We start from the raw sequence: 27,610 nt of genomic DNA, 5'->3' as shown, positions 1-27,610 counted from the left end.
AGATTTGACAAAAGCATTTGAAATATGATTCTTACAGTCTGCACTGTACCAGTGAACAGGCCTTTATGTAGCTTTTGTCCAATATTTTCTCGTTTTGCAGGGGGTCAACAGTTGCAGAGCACTTTCAGGATTTTACTTGCAAATTTCTTAGAGGATCAAAAATCCGCTGGGGGACAAAAACTGTCAAAATACACCATATTTATCTCAGTGCTGGGCAATATTAAAATATGGGTTCAGGCTATTATTATATTTTTATATCCTTTTTAATCATGTCATACATCACATTGTGACAGAGCAAATAATGTAATACCAGAAAAATGAAATAAGATTCAGTGGAACACACTATTCTTTAGACTTTAATTAGCTTTTTGACACAGAGTGCCAATAAGTGTGGCTGCTGCTTTGATTAAATAAAGGTTATCAGTGTTTTCACATGTGGGAAATATGAAACTTTTTGAATATCACCCAGAGAAGAAAAGAAAGGAGAAGAAATAATGTGCAGCCGAAGAAAGGTTTCAGTGTTCAGATTGATAGACTGAATCCCTTTGAGGCATGATTACAATGTTTTCAAGTGGATTGTCTCCTGTCGTCCACTTCCCTCCCCACAGGCCAGGAGCTCAGGACAAGTCACAGCAAGCAGAAATGTTAGCCATCTGCCAAATGCTTCTTAGAGTGTGGCTGCCAGCTCTGTAAATTTGGCTAGTTTCTCTGGAGGGAAGTCACTTCTTGTATAACAAGCATTTCCTTTTAAAAACTTATTTTACCAACTAAATGACTCTGGAAATCACAAATAAATGGGTAATGGGAAACCATTTTTTCAGATTAGGGTGCCCGCCATGAGTGAGAGAAGTCTAATTTACAGTTTGTTTGTTTTTTGTTTTTATTTACTTCAGATTTAATTTGAAGATAAACCCCCTGAGATGCACAATCTCATTTTCAAGGGGATCTTCAGACACAAAAACATGGAAATTAATAGACATTTAAACCAAAAATAAACAAATCTGAATGACAAAAAATTATCAACATAATAACATCGACAAGAACATACTTCAGTGACAATGCTAACATGCTAATGTTTAGCAGGTATGACTTAGGTAGTCATGTTAGCATGCTACTGTTCGGTGATTAGCACTACACATAAGGTAAAGTTGAAGAGATTTTTATTTTTTAAATTTTAGTATTTGGCCAAAACTATTGGGAACAAAAGAATCACCAAAGTAGGCTAATTAGAATTCATCCTGAGGGGAACTTGAATGTCCGTGCCAAATTTCATGGCTGTCAGTCCAGTGGCTGCTGAGTCATTTCATTCAGACCCACAAATGTCAACCTCATGGTGTCACTAGAGGAAAGGTCAGAGGATCAACAAAGTATTAGAATTCGTCCACTGAATTTCTCATGAAAGTCTGCACCAAACTTCATGGCAATCTATTTGACAGTTGTTGAGATATTTGAGTCTGGTGGACTGACTGACTAACCCACAAACCAACACCTCAAACCCTGCTGTTAGACTGGCCAAAAAAGGCCAAAGAAAATAACTCATTGTATGCAACTTAGACACACTCTGCATGTTAAAGATACATTTTGTCATAAGTACTTAAGCATCTGCCAGTGGCCTTGAATGAGTTCTTAAATAAACAGGATTTTCTTGAATAAATCACCTCTGTTGGTGTATCCCACCATGTGAAGTTGGGTAATCTATCATGACCTTAGACGTCTGGGAACAGCAGGCCTGGTACCAGATGACATGCCGGCTAATAACTGTGACTAGTTGGGACTAATCAGTAGGCTGTGGTCACTTCAGTCCACTGCTGCCCTCATATTAACCTGCTGCTTGTTATTAACACAGAGCTCAAAAGGTGTGTGTGTGTGCGTGTGCTCGTGTGTGCACACGTTCAACAGAAAAAAGGTTGAAATACATGACATGAGGTGTTCACAAGTTCACCTGTGTATATGTGCACCCTTGTATGCGTCAACTCTATTTGAACTTGCCCAGGTCTTTGGCTTAAGCTTACAAGGCAAACAAACCATGTTTCTTCTGCCGGTTTAAATGCAGCTCATTGTGTGTGTGTGTGTGTGTGTGTGTGAATGACAGGGTGATCTCTGCTGTCCGTCACTGTGTCAGAGTGTTAAGCCCCACACCCCAGGTTATCTCTGTGTCTTAAATATGTAGGGCAGGGGGCTTCAGCTGTGTGTTTATGTGTGAAAGGGAGAGAGTAAAAAGTGTTGGAAGTCTTTGTGTAGATGTAAAATGAAGTGTGTTTGCAGAATTTTGTTGCTATGTGTGTGTGCACAAGTGCCTGAATCAATAGAATTGAATTTCCCTCGGGATCAGTAAAGTATCTATCTATCTATCTATCTATCTAGAATCAAATTAAAAAAGAAAAAAATATATGATATTGAATGCTGTAGTTTCAGAGCTGCAAGATTTTTCAGTTATTATTTCTGTCAAGTTTTTGACGGTACTTTTTCATGCTAGCACTAGTATGGGAGAATATGCTGCTTACTGTCGCCGACTGAGATCATGCACTAAATATTCACCTTTCATCCAGTTCGAGCTTAAACACGTGCTTGTATAAACACCAATGAGGGGGTTTCTGTTTCCTGGGATAAGTCTTCTGCTCTACAGGAAGTGATGCTGTCTGTGTTTGTCAAAGAAACTGTGGTGGCGGGTTTGTAATAATTATAGGAAGGTAGAGGAAATGTAAGAGACTGTGGTGGACTTTAATCATTTTTATTATTACAATATGTTGTTCCAGGGCAAACACCAGTGCTGCTATCAAAGATGATGTCACCAAAATCAAGGAAACAGCTGATATGTGGAACCTTTGATTATTAATGAAAGGTTCCTGTCCAAGGTGCTGTGCAAAAGGTTCACCAAAAACATTGGAACGAATATGCACGAGAAACTTCAAGAAAAAAAATTACAGTTTCATAAAGAAGGAAATTGTGTTTTGTGTGCGTAACACTTTGCTAAACCTTCTCAGTGTCAGACTGAGGATAATTGGCTGTCAAAATTTTTACTTTTTATCCATACTATTTCGACACAAAGTCTTCCAAGTCCTGCATTGCTGTACCATCCAGGTTTTACAAATGTGAGATCTGTCACATATCACCTGAATGCGCACGCCAGGAGACAGCTGATCTGAACTGCACACATTTCTCGAATTCCTGAGATGTGTTATATGTTCAGCTGTGAAAACTAAGATCCCCCTACTTCATGTCACAGACAAATATCAGTGTCTAATCTGACCTCTTGGAACAAAGAGTACCTGCGGTAAACAGATCTGTTTTAGAGCAAGGACTTTGAAAACTTTAGGAAGCTTCACAGTTGGACCATATGGTGCAGAGCTAAATGACCTGTGCATCAACTCTACCATGTGACTGATGCATTTATTCAACAGAGCCTCAGCTGCGATGGACAGCGATGGCGGAGAGGTAGACAGAAGGAGGATGAACAGACCAGAGAGTGGTGGTTGTAGGGTGAAAAAGAGAGAAAGAGGGAGAGAACAAGAAGGAAAGAAAGGAAAAAAGGATCAATAAAAGTGGACAGATCAAGACGGGAACAGAGGACGTCAAGAGAAATGAATAGGTGACAGTGGGGACAGCGGCATGGTTCATCCGTCGGGCAGGTCTTTAGGTCTGCTGGCCTGTGTGTCTGTGGAGAGGAGCTGTCAGTAAAACCCCACCTGGGACTGCAGCAATTTGGAATACAAACCAAAAATGTAGTACACGTCATCTTTCAGGTGTCTCGCTCTTTTCAGCCAAACACGTTCTGACTTCACTGATGTTTCAGAGAGCTGAAACTGGTTAGCTGATCTTAACTGGTTAATTTCAGTAACTGAAATTGGTTTGTCTTCTTCAGTGTTATATTTTGCACAACAAAGTTAAATCAGCTGCTCAGTCACTTTCCAGCCACCGTGCCATTGGTTTGTTTCCAGAATGACACATCTGCAAGCCCTTCTATGTATTTATTTGTATGTTTATTTGGTTTAGTAGACCTAAGAATACAGTCAAAATCTGGAGATGTATAAAATATCCTTCCACCCAATTCGACCAGATGAATTAGAGCTACAATATATAATTGTTTAAAAGTCCAGCACGTTGGCGTAGTGGCTTTTTGAGGCTGCACTTAGGTACAAATAGAACATCTGCAGGCTAAACTGCTCACAGTGACAATGCTAACATGCTGTTTTGAAGCATATGGAATACTTACTATTGTGACCTTTTTAGTTTAGCATGTTAATAGGCTAACATTTGCTAATTAGCGCTAAACAAAAAGTAGCCCTGTACAACTGAAGCTGATGTCAGCGGTTTTGCTGCTTTTATAATATTAAACATCAGAAATTAGAATTTAGTGAAGGGATCACTAAAGGTGTTACAATTCATCCCGATTTGAATGTCTGAGACCAAAATGAACTCAGATTGTAAATTTTCTGACAACAGCTCCACAACTAATGATTGCTCTAATAAAACAGGATAAACACATTAGAAAAGAGCCAAAATGAGAAAGGAAATACTTCAAATAATGTTTAAAAATCTGATTATATACATTTATCTCCATTGAGATAGATCTGATAATTTATCTTGATATAGATTTTAGGTCGTAATTGCAGGCACACAGTGGCACAGTGTCTGCATCTGCTCTGTTTTTTTTTAAGTGTGTGGTCTGCTGCAAACAGGCAACAGATGAGCGGACGACAGACGGACAGGAAGGGAGGAAGAGGCTGGGGGAAGAAAGAGGAGGAAGGAGGGAGGAGGACAGAATCCTTATTCACTTGATTATAGTGTTTATGGCAGCTGGACAGTTGTCTGGCTATGGCGGGCGGGCGTGTGTGTGTGTGTGTGAGTGTGTTAAGAGCATTTGTATGTATGTGTGTGTAGTGCCCCAGGGACACACCTGGAGTGCAGCTATCCAGCTTTTCAACTAAGCCAGCCACTGGCACATTTCTCCAGCTTCTGTTTCCCATGACTCCGGTTCCTTTCCCTTCAGGGCAAGTCACAAAGGCAGGTTTTTTTTCAACTTTTCCCTCTTTTCAGTCTTAATGTTAAACTAATTGCCTCCTGACTGTAGCTTTATATTTAAGGAAAAGACCCAGGGGGTGGTCACAGTCCTCTCATCTAAACCCTCAGCAAGAAGTCAGCTGGCTGATTTCATAGTTTAGGAAAATTTTAGACAACTTGCTAACCTACTGTCATAAAAGCCCTGGTTTCAGCCATCCAGAGCCTAAGTTTACAATATCAGTCACTTGTTGCTGAAAACAGTCTTTAAGGTGATTGATGTAACTGTGTATGATTCCAGTGGACAAATATCGTTGAATGAAGTGAAAGTAAACTCTCGTTTGGTGTGGCATGATGTTTGTTTAACTCGTGTCGTGAATCAGTCTTATTTTAAGACTCCATCGTGAGGAGTCAGCCACAGTCAGTTTCTTTAGTAAATCAAACTTTGAGGCGAGGTGAAAACCTGTGTCATTGTGCCTTTAACGTAAGAGCTCGCTGCGCAGCGGGGCACGGCCAGGCACCTGCTCCGATCGAGTCCACTGAGCCATTTTCTTGACGGACCCTCCAACAGGTCAAACACACACAAACGAGTTTCAGTACTGACCATGTGGTTCCTTTAAAGCTGTTGATTCCGGATATGTCCCCACGACAAGACCCATCGTGACCGCGGAGGCGCACTTAAAGGGCCCCGAGGGGCTGAAGCCGGATTGAAACCTGCAGGCTGGCAGCGGAGGTTTTGCGCAGCGGTACTGAGTCCGTCTCTCTCTCTCTCTCTCTCTCTCTCTCTCTCTCTCTCTCTCTCTCTATTTGAAATGAACGGGGTCGAAGGAAAGGGTTGGGGCAGGGAGGAATAGCTGGAGGGAGGGATGGCTGAATAACGAGGAGAGAAACACCCACTCCGGGCTGACCGAATTGTACGCGGAGAGACGGAGTGACAGAAAGAAAAAGAAGGAGAGAAAGAGTGAGAAGAAAGAGGAGCACATTGGGAGGCAGCAGTCTGGTATACAGAGGATTTATCCTTTGGGGATAAAAAAAGACGCTTTGAATTGATGACTGGAGAGGTATGAAAGGAGATTTCATTCATTGTGCGAGTGTGTGTGAGTTCTCAGGTGTGCCGCGCCGGAGCGTTTGAACGGAGCGACTTCATTTGAATAAATCTGATAGTTTGACCCAAATCTGGTGGTGAAACTTAATCTTAACCAGTGAGCGGCACTTTGGAATTATCACTGGAGACAAATCTTGGTTATGTGCTTAGTGAAGTGTGCAGTCTCACAGGCAGGTGGACGAAATGCGTACAAATAAAAAGAAAAAAAATGATTTCATTTGGCCAGTTTTCAGCCTTTAAAAATGTTTGCGCTTTCAAAACAGTCTTGGTTCATGCGTACGCGTGAGGGTCGCCTGCTGTCTGCTACTGCCTTTAAGTGCATCTGAGTATGTGTGGAAACTGTATCCACGGGAAGCCTTTAAAAAGACATGCAAATAAGCATTTAGACTGCTTCATTTTAATGAGGGCGGCGCCCGTACCCTGGTTTTCATTAACCAATTAACCAGCTGCAAAAGTTGCCCTTTGGATTGTGAAGACGAAATTACACAAGCCGAAGACATGAGAAACTTTTTTTCATTGGTTTTATGCGATTTATATTTGGCTGTAAGGTGCGTTTGTGGTTCTTTATTAGGATCACGCGAATAAATAGGCATGTAGAATCGCACGGCAGGCTGAGGTCTAATCTTACATTTATGTGATTAACTCTCATTTGTGTGCGTGTCTGCATGTCAAAGAGAGACCAACAGCGAATAATTTTCTTTCCTTCTCATTTCCCTCTTCGTGTCCCGAGGCTGATCTATGAAAAAAAAAAAATCAGTCCCATTTCCTGGACTATTTTATGCTGATTAATATGCATTATCATTATTCTGGCCTTTTGACACTGTCTGAACTGAAGGAGCTGTCTGTTCTTTCAACACAGCGGGGCTGGAGTGAATCAGTCATGTCACAACTTTTGTTACACGTGCTGGTTCATTGATGACCAGCAAATCAGATGATCATATGTGTGTGTGTCCATCCGCAGTGTGTAATAAAGAGTGCAGGGGATGTGAAGAGGTGGTGAAGGAGGAGAGGAAGAGAAGGGGAAAATGTGGAGAAGACAGTGTTATGTTCTTCGTCCCCTTTTGCTGTCAGCTCTTTTGTTCATTTCTTCTCCTCTCCTCCCTCAAACAAAGTCCTCCACTGTTTTGCCCTCAGCCTGCTCTATGTAGGCGGGAGGCTTGACCGCTGTTCTGCGGTCAGTCTAGACCGTCAGACTGCCGCTCTGTAATCGTATCAAAGTGGATATTAGACCAGAGTAACTGATTCCAGATCAGCATCTTGGGACTGTGTGGGTTGGGCAAGGTGGGTCTTCTTGACCCACAGAGCCTCTCTGCAGCTGAAAGGCATTCAAGCTGTTTCTGTGTATGAAACCTCCCTTTCTTTCCATCTTTAACTGACTTTCTTTCTCGGTGTTTTGTTTTTTTCTCAGCTTTATCTTCTCTCTCTCTCTGTGCAGGTCTAAACTGCTGGTTGTGAGGATGTTGTCAACGGGGCAGAGTGGGTGGTGTTTGTGGGCTCCACTGCTGTTACTGGCTCTGGTTTACCATGTCCCCAGTAAGGCACAGGATCAGGGTAAGTACTTTTTCTCTCTTTTCCAATCACCTCTCTCTGTTCTTTCTCTCTTCTTCTGATCCTCCCATCTCACACCATTCAGACCTTCTCTCTTTCTCCTGTCCCACTTGTCCACTCCATCCAACATCTTCTATCTTTTGCCACCTTTGCCATTCAACCTCTGGCCACCTGCTGCCTCCATCACCCATCATCCTTCCCTCAAGTACCCCCCCAACACACACAGCACCACCTCTCTGCTTTCCTCTCTCTCTCTCTCTCTCTCTCTCTCTCTCTCTCTCTCTCTCTCTCTGTCTGTCTTCTCCTCCCATTTCCACACCATTCCTCCCAATGCCATCTCCCTGTTTGATGTGCAGGCTCAGACCAATCAGATTGCATCTTGTTAGTGATCATATCACCTCCGTATCATCATGCCATTTCACCCTGGCAGCACAGCAACGCTTGCAATCCTTCTGTCGATTCCGCCACGCTCCAGAGGGGTTTTAATAAATGTGTTGTAACGGTGCGCTTCAAGCTGTGATGATCTGCTGCTCAGTGTGCTGCACGATGTGCAAAGCTCCCGTGTGCTTCACTGTCAACCTCACCTGAGCAAACCTGATTTAATCAAACTGAGCCTCGTCAAAACATGTTGTCTGTTTACTACAATGTTTCAACATCTGGATGCGCTATAGAACCACACATGTGAGTGCCAGCTGAACATACTGTATGTTAATATGTCTTTATGTGGCATTATTAGCATATCATGTGTTAAAGTGCAACAGATGTGTGTTTTTTTTCTGACACACTTTCCAAGTGTTAATACAGTGATTGTAAGTGTGTTAGATGTTAGATGTTGTTATTACAAGTACAGCTATAGGATGCAGAAATCTCGACTTTTATTTGCAATTGACATGGCATATGAAGTGAAAGGGTCAGACCTATTGAGGTTATCTTGACAGAGATAATATGAAAATGACCTCAAGGGGCACTTAGGCATTTAGCTGACCCTGCTTTGTGTGTGTGTGCACGCGCACGCACGCTCACATGTGTATGTGTGGGTGTGTGTAGTGCACATTCCTTCAAAGATATGGAGTTAAAGGAACAGGTCTTGTTTACAGGAACACCACACACACAAATCAATTAGAAATTTATTTCTCTCTCTGAAGTTGATAAAAATCAATAATCCACATATGAAACAAACCTTTTATTGATCTGTTTTCAGCTAAAGAAAAAAAGAAAAGAAAAAAAGAAACCGCACCTTAAAAACAGTTTATTTTACGATGGTGGTCTTTCCGAGGTTCCTTGTCGTTTTTGTTTTGTTGCCATATAACCTGAATGGATGAATGTGAGCCTGCTTTGTGTTGATGTGCCAGTGGAAGTCCTTACAGTGACTGCTCTGACATCATGAGTCGCTCTTTTCTGTTTTCTTCTGTCTTTCTCCAGCCCTCACTGACTTCTCAATCTGTTCTTTCTTGTGTGTCCTTTCCCTGCAACCTTTTCGCTCTGTTTCTCTTCATTTGTTTTCCTCATCTGCTACACCCCATTCTCATTTTATTCCAATTTTCATCAGTAGTTCTGCAGGTTATGTTTTTCATTGCAGGCAGACAGAAATGAGAGGTGAGACAGAAGTGTGACAGCATAAATCAGGCTGGGATTTGATCCCAGTGAATCACAGCCGAGCATGGCCGACCTCCCAGACACTATGGGAGCCTGATCTGTTCAATCCCTTCATTAGGAATCATGCGATAGCCATTAATTTTTGCTTGGCCTGTCCCCTGTAAGCTGTAACATCTGGTCAGAGGGGATTTGAGGTTGAGGATTAGTGTGTGTTCTGCCCATAGAGGATGTTTGTATTTGCAACATACACGTCTGGATATCATCAGGAACTCCCATGTCCAAAGGCTGAGTCAGTCCAGCAGGGCTTCTTACTTCCTAAAAATTACTAATGTTGCAAATGACTTGGCATTCAAACTAAACTTGTTATACTTAAAAGTCTAAGAATACCACATAAAATGAAAACAGATCTTACTGTTGCACATGCTGACAACAAACAATTCAGTTAACATTTGTTTTTACATATTATTTAAGAAGATACAATGTAAAATCTGAAGTTACATTTTGCAGAACCACCAAAATTAATTAACATAGCTGAAATGTTAATATTATTGACACTGACTGCTACAAATATATATTTAAATGCTACAAATTTACTTTACAGAATACACAGAGAAGAAATTCACTGTTTTTACAGTTTAAGTGTGACTTACTGTAATGATAAAGAGCAATACTAAGAGTCCAGAGACCTGCTAGCAGCTTTGTAAGACTGGATGCAGGAGAAAGGGTGCTTTGAGCTGCATGCTAAGACCAAGACAAAAAATTAACTGATCAACAAAGTTTATTAGAATCTATGTAGGAATCTTTAATATCTACAGAAAACTTCACTGCAGTCTGCCAAATAGTTGTCAAGATTTTTCACTTCACTAGTGAAAAGTTGGATCTGCTGGTGGCTCTGAATGAAAGGTCAGGGGATCATCCAACTAAGGGGAATCCATGTGTGGCAATACTTTCAGTTGTTTTCAGTCTGGAATAAAGTGGTATCCACAGCACCTTATCCTCAATAGCTATACATTTCCTATTTTCTGTTTGCTGTGTGGTACATTATTGGATTTTTTTAGGATACAGGGTTTGGACACCACATACAATCTGTACTGCATTTGAGGCTTCAGCTGCACTAGGTCTTTGCTCGTCTATCTGACCCGTGGGAACGACGCTGACACTGTTCCTACTGCAGAAAGGAAGCAGTTTGCAACACAGTGGATTGTCTTTTTTCCCCCCCTCTGGCTCTTACTTTGGCCTTGAAAAGTATTGAAAAGGGAAATGTAAATTTTATTCTCTGCTCAGTCCTCAGAGGAGTGTAAGGAGTAACCTGGCGCTTTGTGTTGCTGTTTCCTATGCAGCAGTGACAAAAGCATCATAGATGCTGCACCGTTAATTAAGTATTTAACTAACTGGATAAGTCAGTTAGTCACTGTAAAGATGCTGAATGTGTGTGGGTTGAACTGTGCTTTTGTGCGCGTGCGTTTACTGTGTGCATATTTAATTATTGTAATTGATTTTGTTGATTGGCTGACAGTCCGTGTCAGTACCATGTTTCAGGACACATCACACCGGATTATGTGCTCGAGAACACATTTACAAAGGAATTGCACTTCTCTGTGTGTGTGTGTGTGTGTGTGTGGTTAGAGGGCAGCATGGTGAATTAGCATGAGTGAAAGTGTTGGCCAATAATTTCAGTTATAATGAACAGGGAGAGAAGCCAATGATGAGAAATCATTTATTCATAAACAAAAGACAGGATGAGATGGAACAACCTGTTTCGAATTTAAAAACTGCTAAATTATCCAAACCCAGGCTGTCGTCACCTCAACACTCTGCTGCTGATGGTAATCCAGCTTGTCATAATCATCAGCCACTTTGGCCTAAATGGAGCATTGAATTGTTAGAGAAATGGTGTGCAGGGGGCTCTCTAATTTTGTCCTGTCGTTATTGTCAGAGATAATGCTTTTTGCTTGTAAATAAACAAAATTAACTTCAATTAATGGTAACATGAGCTATTACGGATTTGGGAAAATATTGTACTTCAGCAAGCACTGATACAGGAACCAAAATGACTGCACAATGATATCACTCAGATATCCAGTTCACTCCGCATTCAATATGCATGCATATTTCAAATTACACAGCATGGGTACCACAGTGTAGGTAGGAATAATGTGTGCCAGGTGAAGTAGTTGCAGTTTTAGAAGCATGAAATAAGCTACGAATGTTTTGAAACATTTTGCTTCCCAAATTCACAGAGTGGACAAGCGTGCAGAGCCTGAAGTGACTCAGGGTTGAGCAGATATTGTGGTGGTACATGGTTGTAAATCGGCTACTTGGGTCCTGGTTCTGTTAAAAAAACTGAGAAAATCTGCCATTGTGGTAAGAAAATGACACTTTTTTCGAAATTAAACTTGTTGCTGCTGGTTTTTGGATCAGAAACCAGAGTTTATGTGATCTACATTTGTTCAACATTACACTATATAGACAAAATTATTGGGACAGCTGACCATTAAACTAACAGGGACTTTGGTGACATTGCATTTTAAATACATGGACAGCTCTGCAGCTACAACAGCTTCCACTATTCTGGGAAAGCTTTTAACAAGATTTTGCAGTGTTTCTGTGGGAGTTTTTGCCCATTCATGCAGTAGAGCATTTGCGAGGTCAGGCACTGATGCTGAACAAAAAGGCCTGACTCACAATCTCCGTTCCAGCTCACCCCAAAGGTGTTCGATGGGCTTGAAGTCAGGGCTCTGTGTGAGCCAGTCAAGCTCTTCCACACCAAACTCACCCAGCCATGTCTTTATGGGCTTTGCTTTATGCACTGTGGTGTAGTCATGCTGGAATAGAAAAGGTTCTTCCCCAAACTGCCACAAAGTTGGAAGCATAACATTGTCCAAAATGTCTTGGTATGCTGAAGCATTACAATTTCCCTTCAGTGGAAGTGAGGGGCCTAGCCCAACCCCTGAAGAACAGCTCCATACCACACCTGAATTCAATAATAAAGATGTGTCCTAATACTTTTGTCTATATGGTGTATAATCCCAAATTTAAAGTAAACTACAAATCAAAATGATTGCATTCTGAGAAGCTGTTTTGTCATATTTTGTAACAACTTTAGAATTACTCATGCTGTTCCGACCATAATTTCTACTGGACATAGTGAAACAACTTTTCTACAACAACCAGGACAAGAAGCTTTGGAGTCAGATGATCAGAGAAATTAGATGAAAAAAAGAGACCTGCAATAACCATTTTGGCCACTTGGGGCCAGTTGAAACAAGGAGTAAAAACAACACTTACATATTATCAAACTTGAAGTTGATACAGTGATCACGCACAGCAGTTATAGAAAAGTTTTGGTTTTTTTCACCTGATAAAAGTTCACTCTCCTTTAAGCTCTGTTTTTGGTCTTCACCAACTGCTGAGGGAAATGGCTTCACTATGTTCACTAGCTAGTCTCTAATTATCCACCTGCTGGGCAGGCAGTGTACAATGGAGTTGGAAACAGCTGTCTGCTGCAGCCAAAAACAACACTGATGAGAGTAGTGAGAGGGAGCCAAAACAGTAAAATTGTGGATAGAAGCCAAATGATAATGAAGATGCAGCAGTTTTAGTATGGAGCAGAAAAGAGTGCAAATATAAAATGTAAAGTATACATAAAGGTACAAAACTAAAATATACATATACAATGCCAAAAATAAACAAAATAAACAAGGTTAATGGTAAGGATGATTTCATCAGTTTCTTGCATCTCAAGTTGCTTCTTGATGCATTTACTTTAGATGTGAAAAAGAACTGGCATAAAGTGGCATACATTTGTATCTTTTAATGTCATGATAATTGAAATAATTACAAAATGTGCTGAGAGAAAACAAAAATCAGAAAAGTTGTAATCATTTTTAAATGATCCTGTAAAGACTAAATGCAACATACGCCCACCAGCATTGTTTTACAGTGTACTCAGCAGTGACTTAGACCTGAATATGGTCTGTGTTAGAATAGCAGACTCTGAATTTAGCATGTCCCTCATCTTCAACAATGAGCTGAATACATGTCAACAATCAAGTGAATTTCCAACTATTTTGATAATTAATTAACTGGTTTGAGTGCATTTTTAACAACAAATAGTATACATTTTCTGATTACAACTCCGTAAATATGAATATTTTCTGGTTTCTTTAATTATCTGTGATATTAAACCAAATATCTTTAGGGTTGTGCACAAAACAGAACATTTGAAGACATTTTTTTTTTGCCATTTTCTAACATTTTATAGACCAAACCAATTAATCTAGAAAATAATCAGCAGTGAAAACAATCCTTGGTTGCAGCCGTAACCATCTCGTGCAGAATGAACCTAGTGGAGTATTCGATGGTGATATTTGTCACCGTTGGTTGATGAAATATTATTTCTTCACCAGACTACACATGGGGACGGATCATCCAACAGACTCTTACTATTCAGTGAGTCCTTAAGAGAGATTTCACACTCTTGCGCGCACACACACACAATGCAGCACAGCGATAAGTGTTAAGGGGAATAGGCATCACTTACACAAGTGAAGCGATGAAAGAGAGAATAAAGGTGTTAAGCCACTGAAGGAGTGGAGTGCAGGTGGTGCAAAAGAGGAGAAGATAGGATAAAAGAGAAGAGTAGAAAAAAGGGAAGAGGAGGAGGAGAGGGAGAGGAGAGTTAAAACCCAACGATGAGAAGAAGAGATCTGTAAAAGACTGAAGTGTTCTATGAGAGCAGCAGAGGAGATTAAAAAAAAGAGCGAGGGGTGCAAAGAAAAAGCCAGAGTGGATTTGGGTTAAGTGCTATCTCGGTGAGCAGAGTAGTTCTTGTACCGACAAGACGCCAGCCGCATCAAACGATGTGTACTGCAGCACTGGATTGGCACTCTGCACACACTCTCACACACTCTTCTATCGCATGCACAGTACAGTAGCTATCTTGTGGTGACAGTGCAAGCCCAGCAGTTGTCATCCATAAATCCTGCGTATTAGTGAAGTTACCGTAGCCTGAGTATTCACTGTGGAGTCAGTATGGGGCTAATCTGGAGAGAGGAGGAGGAAAACAGGGAATTAAAAGACAGAAATGTGAAGGAGATGGGGAAGCGTAGGGGAAAAAAAGAGGTGTGAGAGAGGAAGAATCAAAGTATGGTGACAGTTTAGGAGAGAAGAGAAAAAGAAAAGAAAAAAGACAATGGAAGGATAAAATGGATGACAAGAAGAGGAAGAGGAGATGAGAAAGTGGATGAAGATAAGTGGGAAAGGGGTAGAGAGGGGAGGAAACTAGAGGCAATTAGAAATGAAAAGAGAGATTGATAAAAGCCAGAAAGCTCATAGAAGACAAAGGAGAGACATGAGGCGAAACAGAGCGAAAAAAGAGAGTTGAATGAGAGATTGTTGAGTGAGGAGGGTAGTAAGCAGAGCAGCAGGGTGAAAAGAAGCCAACACAGAGCAGGATGCTGAGCCAAATCAGGAGATGGGAAGAGGAAACTTGCAGAAGAAGTTGAAACAGAGACAAGACATGGAGCGAGGAGATGAAGTGAAACAGAGAATTGGACAACGAGCATTTACTCATGTATCAGGAATCCCTGCTAGCCTCTAATCCTGGGAAGAGTCATCTCTTCTCACACTCGGGCGTCATGCTGCGCCTGTATCACTCTAACCCAGATAATTTCAGTTCATACTGGGCCTCCAGTTAGAAGATTTTTCCTCATTCACACTCCCTACAGAGTCAGGAGATTACTCCAGTTCATACATCATATTAGAGCCTTTCAAAGCGTCTTTAAATTAAGCTGCATGAGGTGAGAACATGTTGAATATGATTTTTTTTTTAAGGCATTTAAATAATTTTATGGCACTGGGGTGATTTTTTTCATTGAGGCTTCAGTGACTCAGACTATTTACTGCAGCTAAATTTTGTTGCTAAGCAGTAGTCGCCAAAGTCCTGCCAAATGGCTGGACTTACATTTACTACCTGGGAAGAAGCTGATGCAAGGCGCTGCTGGGGGCTTGCTGAATCCTGTGGTGTAACTCTTTCAGATGAATGGCTCTGGTATGTGTGATATACCGTTGCGCTATATGTGGGTATTTGCTGTGGAAGTTTAAGCGAGAGTTAAAGCCATCTAGACGGGGTTTCTATAATATTCATGGAAATCGACTTATTGTGAGATCTGGAGAGAGGACGTCTAAGGTGTGTGACAAAAGCATCTTGGCACTTAGATTCAGAGAGAGAGAGTGTGAAATGTGCTCATGGACGATATTTATGGCTGTATGGTGGTAAACAAGAACAGACGTGGCGGTTCGTGAAGGGTAATTTATATCAGAGACCCTCATGTTCTGTCAGCATCCGCAGCTATTGGAGCTATTACGTCCATATTCATTAATCATAGTTGCTGTCTTTGGAATAGCCTCCAATTTGTAGTCCTTGACATGCATTCACAGAAGAAGAAGTGGGTCATAGTGGGCTTGCTGTTTTTTTTTTTTCTTTTACATGCATATTTTTTTTTTTTTTTTGCTATAACTGTGCGTGCGTGCATGTGTGTGCACGTTCATTTACATGCAAAGCAAAGATCAAGGTATTAGAGGCAATTTTCATCCGGTTATTAGGACCCTGCCTGCCAGCTCAATTCACCTACAATCAAACACACACCAGAGTAATAATCTACCAGGTCCGTCACAGACTTAAATTATTCATAGTTTCTTATTGTGTGGTGTAATTATACTGTCTCATCCTATGCATTTTGAGTATGTAATAGGTGGCGTGGTGTTTACTTAAGAATATGAGTGAGCAAGATGTAAAACTGTGAAGCACTGCAGTGTGTCTCATACGATCAAAAAGCATCATGAGATCTGGTGATGAAAAGTTCAAGAAGCTGTCCCTCTTTGACAAGTTGAGACTGGATCCTGTTATTTTGGCTTCTGCGACGTGACATTGTACTCGTGAGGTAATGCCATGACTAAAATTTAAACGGTGCTTGGCAGGAAAGTCTGGCTGAAATAATGTTTTCGGAAAGAGATGAACTTTTTTTTAAAAAACTTTTCTATTTACCTGGACTCACGCTGACCTTTTGCAGAAAGGTTAAATGGACCAACTCTAACAGGCATCTCTTACTTCTCTGCCTACAACATAACAAACAACACAATAATACAATGTGACATATCGCCTGAATGGGATTTTCTGTTGAGAAAGATGGCCGTCTGTTCTCATCATCGGGTGAAAATCCTGCACACTACCCCTCAGGTTTGTCTCCATCATATCACCCATTTTTCCTCTGCACAGTTTCCCTGATGTATAGCCTTTGCATGTCAGCACTCTATAAACATTCATCACTTTCAATTAATTGACAGATCGGCATCAATTTTAGGTTGCAGGATCCCTAATGTGGGTCAGCAGTTAAGGTTAGAGGGGGTCCTTCAAACTTTATTACAGTTCAGAGGGATTCTTTGGCATTTTAAATGGTAGTTCATTAATGTTATTCCCTGTATACCTGCAGGCACAGAGTAGCTAGGCATTATACTCCTAGGCTGTTGCAAAGTTGGCTCCCTGCACGGGGAAGCAAAACTTGTTTCTGTGACCCAAAATTCTCCATCAGTTTCAGACCTGTCACATTTGAGTCCGAAATGGATGGAGCTCTAAATTAAAGCTGTTTAGTTCATGTTTTATTCAAAAGTACTGAAAGAATCAGTATTCAAGAATCAGTCCTGGAAATCTTGTACAAGTCTGTTGATTTATTAATGATATTATTCTGGTTTAACATGAGTCATTTCTGGCCCTTTTGAGACAACATCTTCATTTTTCATCTTTTTAAAAAGTGCTGACAGCTAAAGTGACTTTACACGGGAATTGTCATCAGATTTAAAGATCTGCTCATTTCTAGAAACTTTGTAGAAACATATTATATGGTTTATGGTGAATACATTACTAACAGATTCTTCGAAATGGTGATATGTGTCGCAGACATAAAGGTTATGTCCGCGGCTTTTGCTTTTATCCGAGGTGAATTTGTAGTATTCCCTAATACTACATGTCTATGTCACTGCTGTCTGCTCTCTTCTTTATTTGTGTGTCTCTCTGTCTTTAGGTTTAAACCAGTCAAATTTTCCTCCAATTCTACAAAATATACTGTCTCCATACCCATGCAGAGAATTGCTGCTGTCACTGTTTTTAACAGGCCACTACACTTTTCATTGACGGAGGGATAGAAAGTACAGCGAGCTGCTGAGGATGCTCCTGTAAACCAATCATATCATTTCTCCACGATATTGGATAGATTAGAAACGTACACTCACACACTGACACAGGCAAAGACATTGCCTTTTCTTTTTTCCTTCAGTAGTCAGTAACAGAAAACGACCCCATTCCCCCTCCTCATACCACTTTTCTGTGGAATCTGTCTTATATAGAGAATTTGACTGGAAATAATGTCTTTTAAATTTGTCTTTTTAAGCTTTCTCCAAACTGAAGTTGAGCTGTACGCCATGCCGACCTGCTTTACGTGTTGCTCTCATGGATACTGGAACTTCAAAACTGAAATTAACTCAGCTCTCGCCGTCTCTCTGAGCTTCTCTCTGCCCATTAATTCATTTCCTCTGTTTGATTTGGGGCTTTTGGGAGTAGATTTTGTGGTGTTTCTGGGTTTGAAATGTAGCCCTTTTTACACAGAGATCACACAATGCTGCTGCAATGAATGTGCAAAAAAGGTGTGGCATGTAACACAACAGCCTCTAGTGTGACACAACATGGAAATAACAATCCTTTACCTTTCCTTGTTATATGGTAGTTGATCTTGTCCTCTGCTCGGAGGTGACAGGGCTCCTAGACCTTGTTGTCTTCCCAGCAGAGAGGTGAAGTCCATCCCCTACTAGTGGACCACCGTAGTACCTTATTTCAGAAAAAACTATGTACAAGAATTAATGACAAGAGACAAATAATTTTCTGATTCCATTTGACTAATGCCATGAATTACACATATGATGTTTGTCTGTTTAAAAGCTAATTTTGCAACTCAAAAAGTTGCAGTTTGCTGAAGTATGAGTCAGTGAAAGTAATAACTAGAAATGGCACACATCCAGCAGTGAGTGAGGTGTGAGGTGAGTGTAAGTGACGCCAACTTGTTTAACACTTACTGAAACCCATGACCAATACCATGTAGAGCTGGTGTGCTAATTTCTTGATTTGTAAAGTCATCTTTTAAATTGACAAACAAATCATATATGTAACTCATGACACAACTGAGCTGGATCAAAATACTATTGTTTCTTGTTATTAACTACCATTCATATATATATATATATATTTTTTGCAAAATAAAGTCCGATGGGGGATGCCTGAAGGTCCTGGACTTGGTCTTGCCATTTAAAGACATTTTTCGATTTCTGCTCTTCCTTTTTGAGTTACGTGCTATCTGTGTTTTTATATCCCCTGGTGGTGGGTTGCACACATAACACTTTATCAGCACGTCACACCACTGTTCCATTCTGCCACAGATTGACTGTACTGCTGCCAGCTCAGGAGCACAACGAGGGTGTCCCATTTTTCGTCTATGTACCTTAAGATAGATAGATAGATAGATACTTTATTGATCCTGAGGGAAATTCAAGATACAGGATACTTAAATACAGACAGACAAGGTGGAATGACGGCACAAAATCCCCACCATGAACAGGCTGTGTAAAAGGGGCTACTGACTTGTTGTCATGTTAACACATGTTGACTGGTGGCTGGGAACTTTTTAATGAACATAATTTCCGTTCATATATTGTTCATTTTTAATAAATTCCCAGACTTGCTGAAGCTGATTTAAGTGTTGTATAATTGTTTTTCAGTTCCAGCTCCTAGGAGGCTGCGGTTCAAAGTGCTGAGTCCAAGCAAACTCCTTGTTTCATGGAAGGAGCCCAAAGGAGACTTTGACAGCTATCTATTCCTCTACAACAGTATACCAGGTAGGATCATTTTTGCTGGTTAGACACACACATACAGGTGGAAAAAATTCTTCTACTTTGAGTAAGTGAGACCTAACTTTCAGAGGAAAGATCTCATTATTGCTTGGATTATCTGTCTGTCAGAAAGGATTATGTAATTTACTTCTTATCAAAGCTCCTTTGAAGGGATCACACTCTTGAGGGACGTGGAGGACTCAAAGTCTGTCCTGCACTTCTGCCAAGTTTGAGACAAAAGGAGTGTTTTTGCTGCGTACATCCAGTGTGTCAGCAGATTTGAAAATGGGATTTATAGGGAGACTGTACAAGACAGTAAGACGGACACCAACTCATCATGGAGTTCAGCCCAGGACAGACCAAAACAACGGCAGCCATAGTCGTCTCTCATTCAGCATTAAACTGCATTATTAGGACGCCCGACATCCTGATTTTATCCTGCATCTGTCAGGAGTCGATCTCTGTACTGACACAGGGCATGGCCTCGTCTCTTTCTGGGCATGCACAGTGCAGTCAGTAATCACCCTAATTCCCACTGATGTCTCCTACATCACGCTATCACAGTGCACTTTCCTTCATAGCCATACATCTCCTTCACATCAATTCCTTAACTATTCCTGCACTGCTGCCTGCATTTGTTTCGTCTTAATGCTGTGCTGAACACTGCAGACAATTCTTTCACAGCCTGTTGTAAGACTGAATAAGCACTCTGCAGCATATAAGTTGTTATTTTCAAACAACCCTTTGCGAGAAACGCCTCGTCGGGCAATTTTTTTGCTGCCTCTGACAGCTGAAAAGAGAACAAAAACTAAAATTTATGGTCATTTCCTCTCAGGAGGAGGAGTGCAGCAGTAGTTCAGTGGTATTCAGCAAATGCAGTAAAAAGTTGCGCTTTCGCAGTGTCCTTACTGTATTCACACACCATGTGGTTAATAAGACCATCTTTGCTAATAAGGAGGAACGAGGAAAGGAAACCTGTCTTGTGTTACGATGTCCAGTCCATCTGAGTCAGATGAGGTGAAGAGCACCCATGGTGAAGCTTGTTATCACAGGCTGAAGTCCTTTTGTAGAGAATAAAACACCATTTTAGAACACAATAGAAGCTGTCAGGGTAGCAACTAACCTTTCGGCTCAACATAATATCCTTCTTCTCTTGGGAGCTTTTCTAAAGTGCAACTGGTTTAGGATGATTCAGGTTTATACCAAAGCAGATGACTCATTTTTGGGGGCAAAAATGAGCAGCCTAGTGGTTTTTGTGATGCTTATATTTTGTTTAACATTATCCCCTCAAATTTTTCCCCATAATCAGCTTGTGGATAATGCAACCCTTGTCTTTTATTGCATCAAAAAGTGTTTAACTTTAGCCTGCGCTTCTCTCTCCAGTGACTTTATTCCCTATTCTATGACAGTGCATGAATTAAACTAAAATAAGCGCTTATTGGAAGTCTGTTCAATAGCCTGCCAACAATTCTGAATTTCAAATGGTGTGGGTTGTGTCTGTGTGTACTTGCATATCTGTGTGTTATTCATCAGTGCCACATGTCTATATTTACTCTCTAGAATCTTAGAGGAGATGAAGCCAAACCCTGCAGAAAAAAGTTCAGTTTTTACTGTATGCGACCGCAACTTACTGTTACACTGCCCTTGCAACCAATTACAGGAATAATTTGGGCGTTGGAAGGTGTGTTCGCTTTTCAAGCATTAGAGGGTCCAAGAAGTGATGTAGAAACCAGCCCAAGTTTAATGAAGGTTGTAGTATTTACAGCAGCAGTACAGAATAATCTCACTGCGGCACTCATGCATTAGTCAGTCAGTCATTAGTCATTCGTCACACATGCACAGAATTAACTTTGGATCCCTGGATCTGCCTGCATTTGCCTATGTGCAACCATATTCTTAGACAGTGAAATCACATTCATGTTGCTTTGCGCAGAATTTTGCAATGCAGTTTAGTTTATGGAAAATGGCAGCAGCTTTTCACATTTCTAAATTTGTGATACCATAGAGATAAAACAGGGCACGACTGGGTGTAACTGAAAATGATGATATCTGAGAGAGACATTTCCATCAGGACAAAAAGGCAGAGACAGGGTAAGGCCATGTGGTGGAGTTACACAGGTTTTAAATCGTTTAAAAACAAGTCAAGCTTCACTCGTTTGCTGTAATTTTCCAAAATCTAGTTAATTAAACTTGGAGTGATGGTGATTTTTTTATTGGTTTTCCACAACTGAGTCATCCCACTAACTGAAGCTGTTTGAGTTATCATGGAAACAAGTCTGGTCAACTTAAGGCTTTCAACTAATAGTTTAATGTTTTGGCTAATATGTTTTTTGTTTCCTTGTCCAAAGTTGCATCAAAAGATTTGGATTTCGTTCATGTCTGTGCACTAAGTATTGATATGAGGCCTGGAACAATAAGTTCATCTTTAAAACTGAAAGCAGAGAGAAACAACTTACCAGAGTCTTTCTAAAGTTAACTTCTGAAGCGCACTAATCTACATATTGCCTCCAATTTGTTTGATCCATACCCGGATACGTAAAAACGGCACTTTGTGCTTTTATCTGGAAACTCTTACGATGTCAGCTTTTTGAACCTGGCACAGTAAATTCTCAGCATTTTATCATTACCACAAGTTTGCCAGGCAACCAGAGGAGATGCCAGTGTGAATGAAGTGCCGAATGACAAAACTGTTGTCTGCCAAGAAATAACTGTTAAGTAAGTCCTTCTAAAATGACAAATAACCATTATCACTCTTCTCTTTGTGAAAATGCATGGGGGGCTGGAGCCTATTCCAGCAGAGGGAGGGACACATGTGCTTTCAGTGCAGCAGCTGTCATATGGTGACCCAGTGAATGCCTCCCCTTCACTGGTTTGGTTCCCCAGCACAGAATAAGGTTGTAGTTTGTGGTGTGAACACTGATTCATGTCTTTACCTCACCTGAACTGCTGTCCTCTTCAGCAGGATTTATCTTCCTTCCCCTAAAGGCACCATTAGTCATCACCCTGCAGACGCACAGGGCAGAAGAGCTGAGGAAGCACGCGCACACACACCTTTATTGATGGCCGAATTGATTGCAGGGTCAAAATTGAAATGGGGTGATAATGTGACCTGTTGGCCTGATTGGGATTAACTGCTAAGGAGAGGACACAAGCACACACGCATGCACACTCTCACACACACACAGACAAGCTTGTTTCTTGATGAGGATCGACGGTTTATTTCGGGCAAATTGTATTTTCTTGAGCTCAAAATGTAAAAGTCTCTCTCAAAGCTTCAACGATAAACCTGAGAAAAAATAACAAAAACAGAATTATTGTTGGACCCAGAAAATGTCTCATTTTTGGGGTGTTTTTGTTTGTTTGTTTTGTTTTTTTGGTCAGTTCAGTACTTTTGTAAAACTATTCCATTGAGAACTCTCTATAGGCTAAAATATTTCGACCTTGAACCTAATGCTTGCCTGGAGAATGCTAATCAGCTCTTCGGCTGAATTAACTTCGTATTGGCACGGTCACGAGCATGCTAATGTTTTGCTTCCAAGCAACTGAAAATAGCAACAAGAAATAAAAAACATTGAATCAAAACAAGTCTAACCTCCGTCTCCCTGCCTCCTCTTCCTTCTTCTCCCCCTTCTTTCTCTTTCAGGTGGTCAGCAGAGGGAGATCATCATATCTAAATCTGACATGAAGGTATTGATCACAGACTACAACCCCTCTAAGGACTACACTGTCAGTGTGATCGCTGTGAGTGGCACACAGCAGAGCAGACCACTTCAGGGCAGACATAAAGGTGCATTCATGCATTTTATTTTTTTTGGCTTGTGTTTTGTTTCTGCAGCGTAGTGTGTAGCTTCCACAAACTGCATTCTGCTCCATATACTCTTCCTCCATATTGTCCTTGTTATGGTCTTCACTACATGTGATCCTCTGTTTGTTTTTTGTTTTGTTTTTTTTTCTTGTCTCTTCTCAGATTTGTTGTGATATACCATATATCACTCTTCTGTCTAGTTTCCTTCCCTCATCTTCACCCTCGTTTCCCCTCCCCTCCCCTTCTGTTCTTGTTCTGATGTTCTATACTGCGTTTACCATAGTCACCTGTTTTAATCAGTTCTCTATTGTAATCTCCAAGTAGAAGGGACATATTGTTCTAACGTGTGATTAATCTGTTTCATGTGCCGCAGCTGAAAGAGGTGAGAGTGCAGGAGGAGACAAGACTGAGCCCCAGAGGCTGACTGATTCAGTTGTACCTCCTGAGGATGCCAACGAGATCTCTGGAGGTAGGACAAACGCTTACAAGGACTGTTTCCAGGAGAGGAGGCCATATACAAATCCTGTTCTCACATGAACGTATAAATAAAATGAATTGTGCTGAGTAGGCCTCTTCATAAATAATCCTCCAGTCAGTCTTCTAGTTGCCATAGTGGTGTTTGGAAGCAGGAAAACAGCCGTTGGTGTGGTCTTGAACACCAGCTCCGTACATCAGAAAGCCAAAAATATTAGTCCACGTCTAGTAGGATCTGACTGTGAAGTGTTTCCACACACAGAGTTTGTGTGCAACTGATTAACAGCAAAATCCAGACAGACCGACAGCGGCGTGGTGGTGTCCTTACCCAGCAAGTGAGAGTAAGGATGCCAAAACCATCTGTGCCTCAGTGCTCGCTCGCTGTGGTCTTTGTGGCCACCCTTTAGCACATTCAGTGCTGAGTGATATTAGCAAACTGAGTCTTGATGTTAGGCGATGAGCGGACCGCAGTGTTCACTTGTGCCTCTGTGGTTGCCTGTTAATTTGAGCTCTCCTCCCCAGCAAGACCTTCTGGCTTTCTGTCTGTTGGTTATTGTAACCAAAATGTTCTTTCAGTTGGCAGCTCAGATGTCTTCATATTTAAATACCAAATATTTCAACTTCTGCTGAAATGTGGGAGAAGAATGCATTCATCTTTGGTGTGTGACACTGCTTACCTAGCAACTTTCTTCTGTTGATTTCTTTACTTTAAGCAAGAGTTCAGTTTGGAATCTTTGACCATAGAATAACTGATCATTCATTTTGTGTGGCATTTTTACCATTACGTTCAAGCCTACATCTACACAAAGATGGACTCTCCTCACTTGGTGGAAGGACTCTTGTTATTAAGGCTTATTTAGACTTATTATTTATCACCGTGCTCTAAAAGAAAGATAGGAAGTTGAATATAGTTTAAAGAAGTCCAGCTTCCAATTAACTGTATACTGTGGGTCATAATTTTTTATGGACTATAACCCATAAATATTATTTGCGCAATCTAATTTTACTCCAGAATGCCATATCTGTGCTTCATATTTGCTGATGGGGCAAGAGAGGGACATACACTCTCACACACACACTCGAGAAAGAGACAGAGCAATTAACCATGTGATAAAGCTTATTTATAGACACTTTGCATCTGTGAATACATAATAAATTGGCTCTTGGGTGGTAAAACACATCGATAGTAAATCAAAGCAACTTTCATATTGACTCCACTTAAAGTACTCTTACCACAATGTATTACTCTTCGTACTGATGTATGGAAAAGTACTGTTGCAGCAATAAATAATGTGTGATTGTCATAGCTAGATTCTGTTAAGAAGAGATGTTAAGATTCCTCTTATCATGAACTTTTCCATTCTGGAAAATACTGTCTATTTTAACCAAACTTATTAAAGAATGCAACACATTTAAAACTAAAACAAACTTTTAATGGAAAATAAAACAAGACTTTTCAAGTTAGACTTTCGGTCGATTTGTTTTCAGCTCACGCCATCTGATTTTGTGGCTTATCGTGAAAATCAGGCGGCACAGTCAAATCTCTACATTTAGTTATGTGGTAACCTTTAGACGTTTTTGTTTTCTCTTCTCAGAAACCTTGATTTAATTTTCATTTTTGCATTAATCAACCACAGAGTGCAGCAATTTGCAGAATGTCATCTGTTTTTGTTTTGGTAGAATTTCACAGCTGTTCCTCTGATCCAGCACATCTGGTTTACCAAAAATATTGTACGGGAGCTTGCTTGGTGAACCTGCCTGCAGTGCACAAAATAGAGACTTAAAACAGGCGCCAAAACCAGACTGAAATTGGGAATTTATGAAATTTAAACCCTACAATAAACCATTCAACAGTAAGGACTCTTTCCCTCAAACACTATCACACACACACACACACACAGGAGCATGCACACACACCCACACACACACACACACCGATCTAGATCTTTGATGTTCTTTTCTTCTTCTTTGTTTCTGTCTTGCTCTCCTCCTCCTCCTCTCTTTCCTGTCAGTGGGTGGATTAAAAGCTGGATTTCCTTCGGTCTGCTGTTATCTGAAGCACTCACCATTTACTGCAGCAGAGGTGACCTTGATTGGTGTTCTGCCTGGTACCTGTTGGGGATTATGATAATATCCTGCTGTTCTTCAGTAGAATTTGTGAATTTACTCTGTGCGCGTGTGCATGTGTGTGCAGCTTTGTGTACTGTAGTGAAGCTCTTTTATGTTTACTGTAACCCGTGTGACTGCTTCTCTTTCCCTCCTTCTCTGTCATGTCCTGTGTGTATGTATTTATGTTCCATAGTGGCAATACCAATATCCCACTGTGCTTGAAAGAGGTGGTGTTGTTTGAAAGGCTTCCTGTGTGTGTGTGTGTGTGTGTGTGTGTGTGTGTCTGTGTGTGTATTATCACTGCTAACCCAGTCCATCACCGCTTTGTCCCAGAGTAGTAATCAGCTCGCTTTTATGTCAGGGTGGGTTGTTTACAAAACCTTTCATTAACAGCTGGCTCATTCTCCTGACTTCTCTCCAAAATGTGTGTGTTTATGTGTGACACCAAAAAATGCCTGTTATCCTTTTTTGCGCTCTAGCCAGTTGTGTGCACAACACCTTTTATGTGTGTGTGTTACATCTAAGTCATGAAACATTTGCAAAGAAATTTCTGCATTTTTTTTTGTTTGTTTTTGTTTGTTTTTTTAAATCTCTAAGGCAAGCTTATTATGATTAGTTTGGATGGATTGTAACTAAAAACCGATAACACTGATAACACTCTAATAAAGTGAATTTTTCCTGCATGAAATACATTCAGTACTTTTGCATCTCAAATTGGCAAGTCAAAGTAAAGTGCAGAAAATTCAGAAAGGCAAGAAAAACATGCAGAAAACTTAAGCTTGTTATCTTCGGCTGCCTATTTCAAAAGTATCCTGGCTAGTGTGTGTGTGTGTGTGCGCATTGGTGTTTGTGAGCTTCTAAGTTGCTCAGATGTGTTTAAAAGTAGCGGGGAGAAAACCATTATCTGAAGGAAGTGTCGTGAAGCTGTCTCCGCTCTCAGTAAAATAACTACCTTAGCCACCCACTCAGTATTGTTCTGAAGATACTCTACAAATCACCAAACTGCATCTTGCAGAGCATAACCACAGGCTGCACTGAACTAAATGCAAACTGTCCATTACAGGAGGTTTAAGCGTGTTATTTTAAGTGAAACAATTTTTTTGCTGCTCTTAGGGTGTCATTGACTCTTGAGACTCATTGAGTCTTGTTCTGAGCAACAGGAAATGCTTTAAAGGGATATTTTACCTTGATGAATGTTTGTCATATTGATTGTCATTTGTAGGTCCGCACCAGTTACTGATTTGACTCAGGGACTGGGGACTCTTTGGTCAACCCCCCCCCCCCCCTCTTTTTTTTTTTTTTTTCTTTTTGCAGCCTCTAAATCAGTGCGTGATCTGAGCTTTGGATTCAGCTGCTCACTGCTGGAAGATGTGGAGAGAATTCCATTTCCCCTTGAATATCTTTGTCTGAGTTGAAGTGTCTGGCTTTTTTCCCCTTTCTGCTGTGTCATTGTCTGCACAGAAAAGCAGGATAAATACCTAAGCATTCTCCACAGCAGTCTAGGATTCATAGAATCCTACTCAACACTAAGATTGTAGACGACAAAAACTGCAATTAAGATTCATTCAGTTCTTTGAGTGAGATTGAGCCTTTATTCAGCAGAAACTGATTCTGTTAAATAAAGTGCTGCGTCATTCTGTCTCATCTGTGAAGTTACTCACCGTGTACTCTTTGTTAATTAGAAACATCAGAGAAACATAATTACTTAGAAAATAATTGCCTTATCTTTGTCCTTTGCTAACCAACCTGCAGTAATTATTATATGATGTTTCCTTTAGAAGTTGAACAAAAGCTTTTAAAATGGTAAGATGTGGAGGTTTTTTTTTTTTCTACGCTGTTCAAAAAGAAAGTTTTTTTTCTTTTTTTTTACTTCAGTGAATCTGAAGACCGGAAGATGAGTGGGAAAAAGATAGTACTGGGTGATTCATAAAGCGACAAAGATGGAGGTAGTGAGAAAATATCCCTGTGAAATTGTATGTGTGTGAATCATAGGTCTGGAATAACTTCATCAGATTAGATACCAGAGACAAGTTGCTTCG

At 40.7% G+C, this 27,610-nt stretch overlaps 1 protein-coding gene across 5 annotated transcripts in view; it reads left to right on the top strand.

Moving 5' to 3' along the window:
• LOC124064424 (collagen alpha-1(XIV) chain-like) overlaps positions 1-27,610 on the top strand; it is a 123,699-nt gene that overhangs the window by 2,381 nt on the left and 93,708 nt on the right. The window contains exons 1-5 of one of the 5 annotated variants that reach the window (XM_046398873.1): positions 5,198-5,751; positions 7,539-7,654; positions 19,073-19,189; positions 22,827-22,970; positions 23,362-23,457. In XM_046398873.1, coding sequence (XP_046254829.1) covers positions 7,561-7,654; positions 19,073-19,189; positions 22,827-22,970; positions 23,362-23,457 — 451 coding nt within the window. In that variant the 5' untranslated portion in view covers positions 5,198-5,751; positions 7,539-7,560. Of the gene's footprint in view, positions 1-5,197; positions 5,752-5,822; positions 6,060-7,511; positions 7,655-19,072; positions 19,190-22,826; positions 22,971-23,361; positions 23,458-27,610 lie in introns of those variants that run through there. The other 4 variants (XM_046398871.1, XM_046398872.1, XM_046398870.1 and 1 more) reach the window with 4 other exon arrangements.

This window comes from Scatophagus argus, chromosome 9 (assembly GCF_020382885.2).
Source record: "Scatophagus argus isolate fScaArg1 chromosome 9, fScaArg1.pri, whole genome shotgun sequence".
Lineage (NCBI taxonomy): Eukaryota > Metazoa > Chordata > Actinopteri > Scatophagidae > Scatophagus > Scatophagus argus.
Note: the sequence above shows the minus strand (reverse complement) of the source record. Positions and strands in the feature narration are given on the sequence as shown.